Source organism: Nilaparvata lugens, chromosome 2 (genome assembly GCF_014356525.2).
Source record: "Nilaparvata lugens isolate BPH chromosome 2, ASM1435652v1, whole genome shotgun sequence".
NCBI lineage: Eukaryota > Metazoa > Arthropoda > Insecta > Hemiptera > Delphacidae > Nilaparvata > Nilaparvata lugens.
The window spans coordinates 28,761,974-28,771,270 of record NC_052505.1 but is presented as its reverse complement, the minus strand read 5'-3'; the positions used below and the strand labels follow the sequence as shown (position 1 = coordinate 28,771,270).

At 32.9% G+C, this 9,297-nt stretch overlaps 1 protein-coding gene across 1 annotated transcript in view; it reads right to left on the bottom strand.

Annotated features, from left to right (window-relative positions):
* Nucleotides 1-4,176: 4,176 nt before the first annotated feature.
* Nucleotides 4,177-9,297, bottom strand: part of LOC111055421 (ras GTPase-activating-like protein IQGAP2) — an 86,862-nt gene continuing 81,741 nt past the window's right edge. The window contains exons 30-32 of the mRNA XM_039420048.1: nt 8,427-8,551; nt 6,401-6,647; nt 4,177-5,189 (exon numbers count right to left, since the gene is read on the bottom strand). Coding sequence (XP_039275982.1) covers nt 5,076-5,189; nt 6,401-6,647; nt 8,427-8,551 — 486 coding nt within the window. The 3' untranslated portion in view covers nt 4,177-5,075. The remainder of the gene's footprint in view (nt 5,190-6,400; nt 6,648-8,426; nt 8,552-9,297) is intronic.

The window sequence follows — 9,297 nt, the reverse complement described above, 5'->3', positions numbered from 1 at the left end:
GTGCTAGTGAAACATTGCGCTGAAACAAGTGCTCAAGTATAATTTGCGACTTTAAGTTGAAAATGATTGTCTCCACTGGAGGTGCTTGAATCATTTTGCATGAATTGATAATTTCTTTGTTGGCTATCCTTAACGATCTTTGGAATCAAAGACTCTTGCAAAACATCCACGTAAACTAAATCTGTGATTTTTTTCTCGTGGAAAAGAACGAGGCTGAAACACTTACGGGTCCAGTGAAAGCAGCCATTTTAACGTTAGTTAGTAGCCTCTACGACGAGATTTTACACTAACAAATTATTCGAGCGAAAACTTTTAAGTGTTCTTCTTCAACATAAATAGATTTAGCTCTGTATCTTTTCTGAATAAGTTTCTATGAATCATCCAAATTGGTAATTACTTTTTGAAACGGGTAATTTATATTATGATAGTGAGTTAGTGACTCTTGATTAAATCTTTGATTACATGTCTTATTTCAATAGGTTTGTTACCCCTTTTAAAGAGAAGAGAAAAATTTGCCATACAAGTTAATTAGTTGATTAATGAATAAATTATTTTTTCACCTACTCAGGGGTAAGGATCTTGCAATTCAATCAATCAAAAGGTTTAAAAATTAACTAACAGATTTTCTGTCTTTAATTTGTTTTATATAAATAAAACAAATATCTACAGTGATTCTATTGCATCAATATGATTATTATTTGATAATGTGGTAGCATTCAGGGAAATCCCAAAAATTGAACCCGTTCAAACAATTACTCTTTATTCACTCTTCTTTTAAGGGAAATAAAAACTCAAAAAAATGATCAATTACACTTTATTTTATTGCAATAAATTTGTTGGAATAAAATATTGCTGCAATAAATTTGTTGCAATAAAATATTGCTGCAATAAATTTGTTGCAATAAAATATTGCTGCAATAAATTTGTTGCAATAAAATATTGCTGCAATAAATTTGTTGCAATAAAATAAAGGATACTTGATAATTTGTTACTGTGTTTCAATTACCCTTCAATATTATTGATTCTTCCTCAATAATTATTGAGTAATACAGTTATTCCATTTGTTCTATGCTTTACTTCTTGTTTCAAAATCTGGGTTTTAGAATCTTTTTAGAGTCAACAAACCTGGATAAAACTGATGGTTTGTAACAAATTTTATGTTGATGATAGTGTATTGCAATTACACAATTTCTCTGCAATAGTGTTCGTTTCTATTGAAACATTCGCAGTATATTTTGTAATAAATTATTCTGTTTCAGTACGTATCAACGAAACTGTCACATTCGTCGAAGATGGTTTTGATGAAGACATTGAATTCGGTGATGAGATTAGTGACGAAGGCGAGGCTGATCCTGTTGATGCTGTAAGTTGATTACATATATTTCAATTTCTTCTATTATCTCATCAAAATGTTTCTATTAACAAGAAATATGGAAGTGTCGTCATGAATTTTTATTTTGCTGAATACCTTTGATAGTTCATTCTCATTTTTTGTGTGATAGGCTTGAGCGCAGCTGTGTAGTAAAGATTATCACATACCGTAAATCTTTTGTACTTTCCAAAATGGTTAAAAATGTATTCCTCTGTGTAACTTCCAAGAACTAGCGAAATGCGTTGAAAATTTCGAAATATTATAAAAGAAACTTGAATATAGTTGTTGAGTGTTTCATTGGTTGATATTGTAGCTCCTTGACATGAACATCAAGCTTATGCAGCAATCATCAGATCGGTGTAAAAATTACAATTTTTTATAATGTCTTACTCCCCCCATCCATCATTACAGCCTAGGTATAGTTTCTCTTCCATCTCCTCATATCCGTAACCTTGGTAACTCTGTTCCAAGTCCATCAGTAACTTCTATTGTTTCCCTATTTGAATATCCCATCCCATGCCAAATCTCATCATTTTCATCTCTCCTCATTGTCTAGTACAAATTTTTCATTTAATGGTGTACAAATTGTTCTCTATCAGATTTCCTGCTTTATTTTAATTAAAGTTACAGTAGTTTTATTTTACACTTTGGTGCTGAAAATGAAAATTTGTCGGTTCCATGCTTTTCCTATTTTGTTTCTAAAATGTATTGTACAGTATTTAGAGAAACTCATTAAATTTCTTATGAAACATTTCATAATTTTTGCCAAATTTATTTGGAAATGGTTTTTTCTAACAGAGTAAATCTGAATGTTGAATACACTTGTTCTACAGTTTGAAGTAACACAATCGTCAGTGAGATTTTCCTCTTATAAAAAGTGAGAAGTTTAGGTTCTCATCAATTTTTCAATGAGGATCATATTTTTCCCAATAAATTATTTCCACCGATCTTCTCGGACACACTACCGTCATATACTAATAAATTGTGTGAAAAGTATTTTCTCACGACTATTGTTGTATCACACTTATTCAGAGGAACTGATGAACTGTTGAGCTTCCCAAGAGATTATTTTAATTTAGCATTTTTCCGACTGTCAGTGATTGTTGTAAATGTTTCCTATAAAATCACTGTTTTCAATGAAATTTGACTAACTTGAAAAAATGTAATCTTAAGTTTGGATTTCAACCGCAATTTTCTTTCAATATTTATTGAATCGTCGTATTGAAACGTCTCTGTCTCGTTCTCTGAGACAATTAATGTTTTTGAAACTAATTTTTGAATTTTACTTGAACTTTTTTCTATCTTGTCGACATTGGGAACCTTTAAAATATTATTGAGTTACTTTTGCAAGTTTTCGAATTGTTTTCAGTTCAATCAGATTTCAAGTGTTGAATATTGCACAAGATTCATTGCTCAATTTGAAACTTCGTTTGTGTTTCATGATACTGAAAGTGAACACTGGTAACTAGCAAAATCGTATCTTATTTTGTAGGACATTTCACATATAGACAATATACTTACTATAACAGGATATATACTGTGTATATAATATAATTATTGTTTCCAGTTTGAACCCTGTGTATGTAAAATAAACTTTATTCTGTCTGGAGCTATTTCTGCCGTTCTTTCCCTTGTAAGAATCATAATTTGCAAATTGTCTCAAATTAAAAGCTGGGCTGCACAAAGGTTAATAGATTAAAGATATCAAATCTGATATTTTTTTTGCTTAAACCCGCAAAAATGGTGGGACATCAGAAAGTTTTGAAAACTATGAAAATTTAAATTACTCAAACTGTCAGGGATGATTGTACAATTTGTACTTGAAGTTTAAACACGATTATTCAATTACATAGGATAAATTTATTCTCGTTTGAGATATAAGCGTTCAAAGAATGAAGGTTTTCCCAAGTCACCTCAGCTTCCCTCAGAGAGAGAATACATATTCGAGTTTACTATTGATACCTTGTACCTATTGAAGAAAAATGATGTATTATGCCACAACACTTGTTAGCTCCATATATAGCTCAAAATAATATGAAGCATATGATCCAAGATGTGTTGAATTGAAAAAATCGCATGTTTAATCGGAACTTTTTCCTAAAAATGATAGTTTATTGAAAATATTTCAGAAATGTTGAAAAAGATGTTTCGTCAATTTAATAAAAAATAAAATAATGGTGATAAATTCAATAACAATAATTAACCTTGTGACCTGTTTAATTTGTTATGAATGTAGAGTTTCCGTAATGCAAACTGTAAGGCTGGCCACTGGCCACTGACGATTGGGCCAACAGTGCCAACACGCCACCCACAATGTCCTAATGTTGTCCCAGCCTGGTAAGCTTGGCTGCGTTGGTCTTGCCATCCACATTGCAATGTCACCAGTGCCCAGCGACATTATACATAATAGAAATATTGAAAATATTAACTAAAATGAACACTTTAAAAAGTAACGCAAAAATAATTTATAGCAATTGCATATAGCAACTCAATTACACATACAGAAAAACCAGCAGAGCTGACGACAAAACAGGAACACACATTATTTGACTTAGTGTGAATGGGCGATTTGCCAGCGCTGGCGTTCACTAGCCTTCATTGGCCTACGCTGGGCTGGCCTCCGCTTGGCAAACCACCCATCCACACACTGGCGCTGGTCGTCATTGGGCCAACAATTAAATGCCACATAGATTTAATTGGCTAAGAATGAGTCAGTGGCCGGCTAAAGATTCGTGTGCATGCAACGGCGTGAATGTGATAATTGAGCATTGCTAGTGTGAACATCTTGAAATAAACTCAATTTATTTTAATTTTCATTTAATAGCAATTAACTCCTCAAATACTTGATTTCTAAATGTTACATATAACAGGTCCTAGAAGGTATAAGATTTCAAAAACGAACAGGACCTATAAATGCTAGGCTAATTAATGAAGGAATGCTGATGAATATATTGTTATATTTCAATGATACAAAGGTACAAAATATAAACTTTACAGTAACTTAAACTATATAAATTATCAAGGAATTTTCACTTGAAGGATCAGCAAAAATGATAAAACTTACAAATAATAGAATAAATATCAAAAGTTGTTAGGATGTGTCCTGAGTTGTTCTTGTGCAAATAAAATAAGTGAATAATTCAATAAAATATTAATATCATGTTATTAAAATTGTAATATGTAAATCTAGGAATAAAATTTAATTACAATTATGTATATTCTAAAAATGAGGAAGCAAGCATTTTTTATGAAACTTATTTTCTATAAGTTAGGCATTTTCTACTACATCCTCTGATAGGACTAAAAAACTAAAATCAACTTATAGGAATATTAGTAGACTATTAAAAAACTTATAGTTTTAAGGCACTGGTCATGGATAATACATTAAAAACTATATGTCACAAATCTTTGGCAAAACAAATTTACAAAAACTAATCCAAATATTAATTTACAAATCCATTCACAGTCTTATTCAATTTATACATGCAGTCATGATTTTAGCTTCCAGTATGAGTATTTTTACAATCCTATGATGTAAAGATATTCAACTACTGAATGTCCTAAATAATTATAAATACATTATCACTAATTTGAAATTTCATTCAAATAGAGAAATAAACTTCATCAGAATAAATTTTCTTAAAATATTCTAGTCATATTGTTGACACTAAAATTACAAAGCTCGATGATTACTATTGATTTGTTATTTGAGATAAAATTTCTTATTCAAAAGATAGATGAGTAGGTTGATGTTGATCTTGGCTTTTCCAAATATATCCATCATTCCGATGCCTTCATACTGAAGTTGTAGCAGTTTCTGAAAAAAACACCAAATTAATTTTATAAATACAGCACAAATGTGCTGACTGAGTGTGAAGACGCTGAGCAACTATTATGGTGGAGTTTAAGTCTCCCACTTAGCAATCATTGTAGATTGCTAAGTGATTAGCTAATCATAGTGATTAGCAATCACCTAATTATTAAAACAACTTGGTTTACAAATAGAAATTCTCAAGATATTTTGAATAAAATCTATCTGTATTTATAAAAAGTATCAATAATTTGAGAGCTGACTAACGTCGAATCCTTGGGACAATTCTTTTGAACTGGACGCTGTAGTTTATCACAGATGAGTGTAGATTTTATTGTTTGATTTTCTCCAATTTCCAATCGTGTTACCAAATGAAACCCAACGTCTTGTCCAAAAGATTTGTTTCAAGGATTCAAGGCCACTCAGCTCTTAAATTTATCATAATCTTCCAAGAAACCTAAAAAGATCGAACGCCGTCAGAACAGATGAAAGAGGAGACAAGAGAAGTGAAGATGATAAAGAAGAATAGGAAATGGATAAAAGTGCACAGTCAACAAAGCAAAAAAATTAGTTTAGTTGAAAAATAAAAATATTTTGTTTTAATTTTAGATTAAGTATCTCATTCATAAACTCAAATATTTACTAAATGGTAGACATCTGCAGCAACCCATTTCCTGTTTAAACATTTGTCTTCCCACCTAGGATTTAGGGAAGCGGTCGGCTCCGTGGTCAGGATGATATCCTATCGCATGGATGAGCTTCATGCACCTGCTATTTCCTTTGAAGAACCGATTAAGCTACTTGAATATAATTTACGAGTTGGAAAATCACTTCCCTGCCGGCCAGATAGCCGAGTTGACTAAGGCGTTGCACCCTTCAGTCTGCTAGTGCTACCTGGTCGCGGGTTCGAATCACATCGAATAGGCATGAACGTTTGATCATCTCATAAATCACCCTCGCACTTCCCATCACCCATGCACAAACAAAAAAAGCTCATGTGGGCATCATCCGCAATAAAAAAAAGCTGAACCCACACAAAGCTGTAGGTCCACTCATGATAATCCATCTCGTCATCTAGTTACCTACGCAGACGTTACTTGAGCTCATGTGAGCATCACCTTCAGAAAAATAAAGTGGACCTCCCAAATTTCAATTCAACATTGAAAACATTCATTAAGAGATAGATCACCTCGAAAAATAGTTCTCTCAGAAATTACCTTGATATCGATCTCGACCTTCTCGAGTTCGACACCCATGTACTTTCCCCTAATGAGGAATCGACCTGCCGTGTCTGCAGCACTGATCTCGAAGAGCACGTTCTTGAACTGGGCAGCCGGCAGACCTTCGATTGACGTCACCACGCCCTTCTCGCGCAGCTGGGCGCCTGTGTACTTCAGGGTGACTTTCTTCTTCACTTTGCGAGCACTGTCACCTCCCGCACCGGTCAGCGTGTGGTGCACGTTTCTGCAAAACAAAAAACAGTAAATCATTGACGATAGTAATTATTATTGTAAGGTAGAAAATGTATAAATTAATGGTAGAAAACTGGTGAATTATTAAAAACCTGGAACAAATCTCAAAGAAACGCACTTCAAACTGTCAGTATCCTATACGAATAACATTTTTACTTAAACTTTTATTTTTTGAACACAACCATATAAGATAGAATGAAATTAACATCGTAAACTTAAATATCACATTGACGAAATGATTAATTATTGACATTTAATTTTATATTGGATGAATTCCGCATTAGTAAATGTGTAATAGTGAAAGCTGTTGATATCCATTAGGAGAATAATCTATCAGAGACTGAAAAAACAGAACGGCTCTATGCTTATCTATATAAATAATGTAATATTACATTTTTTCTCAATTAAAATCGAATCTTCAATTCTGTATCAATAAAACTTGATAGCAAATATCGGTGTAATCGATATGCGGACTTAACATTTTACCGGGAATTTATCAGATGCACTTGTGTTGAACATCCTACTGTAACAAAGTTCTATTTCTGAATTAACAGATAATTCTAAACAACATAAAGGGTAAATAAATTTAAAATAACTTTGAAAAATGAAGTTTTATTGAGTATAATAAATGAAATTTGTAAACTTGTATTCTTTATTAGTTGGCAATCGAAGACGTGTCTATGTTTTGCTTGGGAGCTTTAGGTGCTTATTCTAGGTGTTTCTCTCGTGAAAAAATGGCTGCTGGCTTGTAGAAGTGTTTTTAGTTATCTTAAAATTTTTCTATAAAATTGAAATTTAAAATGTTTTAAATGAGATCTGAATAGTGATCTTTTATAGTGTTCTAAATTTGTGTTGAATGTTTTGTGTAATTTTGAAAGCCTGTAGCCAAATATATAAGCTCAATATGAATAGATAAGTATTTTTTTAGCTTGTAAAAATTTTCTGTTCAAGTATCAAATGGTTTTGTTCAGTAAATATTTGTTGTAAATTGCCCAAGTATTATGAAAATTATAATTTGATTTGCTCTGAACTGGACTTTTCATTCATAGGCATTAAATGCGTTCATGATTTATCAAGATATTGGAAAAATTGGAACCGATGACTTTCCTTTGGTAGGTGAAATACTATCAAACCTATTTGGATAAATCTGGTAGCACTGCAATAAAAATGGAGCCACAAATTTTGACATTCAATAACTTTTTATGTGTGCACCGAATTTGATGATTTTTGTAGTTGTGTTTGTTATGTTCAGGACCAGGTTTATGGCCTATCAAATTAATGATCCGACTTCAGGACTCTCTCCTAAGGTCCTTCAAAGTTTACATGTAATCCTTATGGGAGAAGATTTGTGAGCTGGTCACACACAGAAATAAAAATCAGCTGTTATAATCATTGAGTCATCCAACAGCCGTCGGTAGATATTAGACAAGAGTGTGTGCTGCTTCATAACCGCCCATGTATTTTATTCTAAACGCCCCGACTAAAAACAAAATGACTGTTCAGTGTTGAACCATCCAGCAGTGCGACCTCAGGTTAAAGACTTTGCTTTGTTTCGAATAATTGTGCTGTCTTCGGTGTTTAGGATTAATTGATTTTTAGTAAATTATTAATTTTGCATTTGGAAAATTATCTATATAAATAAAATGCCGCATCGCGCCTACTCAGGTGTGCATCCAGTTAAAGTTTGTTATGAGGTGCATTAACTATTTGGCGGTACGAAGTTCGCCGGGCCAGCTAGTTACAAATACGAACAAGTAGTTGTTAGAATTACCGTTTATTCCTGCCAATGTTCTCCAAGCACTTATCAATGTATTCGTTGTAGAACTTCACTTTCTCCTCGAAGAATTTGCTCTTTTCATCCAGCGCCTTCTTGGTTGCTCTTACAGATATCAGTTCCTAGAAGAAAATCCAATAATTATTATATAATCTTAATATTACAACAATTAGGCCAGGTTGCACAACAACCGGTTAAATTTTAACCGTGATTAATTTCACGAGAACCAATCAGAGAAGGCGTTTTTGAAAAGCCGTCTTTTGTTTGGTTCTCGTGAAATTAATCACGAAAGCCGTCTTTTCAAAAACGCCTTCTCGGATTGGTTCTCGTGGAATTAATCACGGTTAAAATTTAACCGGCTGTTGTGCAACCGGCACTTAGACTGTAAATCAACAATTCGGGGTTAGCCAGTGAGAGAACAGACTATGGAAATCAGGGTACCCCCTTCTCTAGAAGTAGCAGGCATGTGAAACATTCCACATATGGATTGGAATCTGTTCGAATTCGCATTCCTGATAAATCCAGAATTCCTGATAGATTCCAAATACTAATTTGTTAATTAAATAGTTCTGATTAATTAATCAGTAATGATTAAGACGTTGAAGAGAGCGGTCACTCAGCCCGGTTACTCCCTTATCTTATCGGTTGATAACGGTATTCTAAAAGTAAATTGAACATTCTCGTGTACTGTGCCGTTTCCAATTATTGCTGTATTGTTGTAACGTTTTCAATTATTGCCAATATGCCAAATTGCAAAGTGTGTCATGCAGCAGTAAATAAAAACCATCTGAAAATTAAATGCAGTGCTTGTGGTGAACGATGTCATGCTAATTGCGTCGGTATGTCTAAAAGTGAAGTAGACTTCATT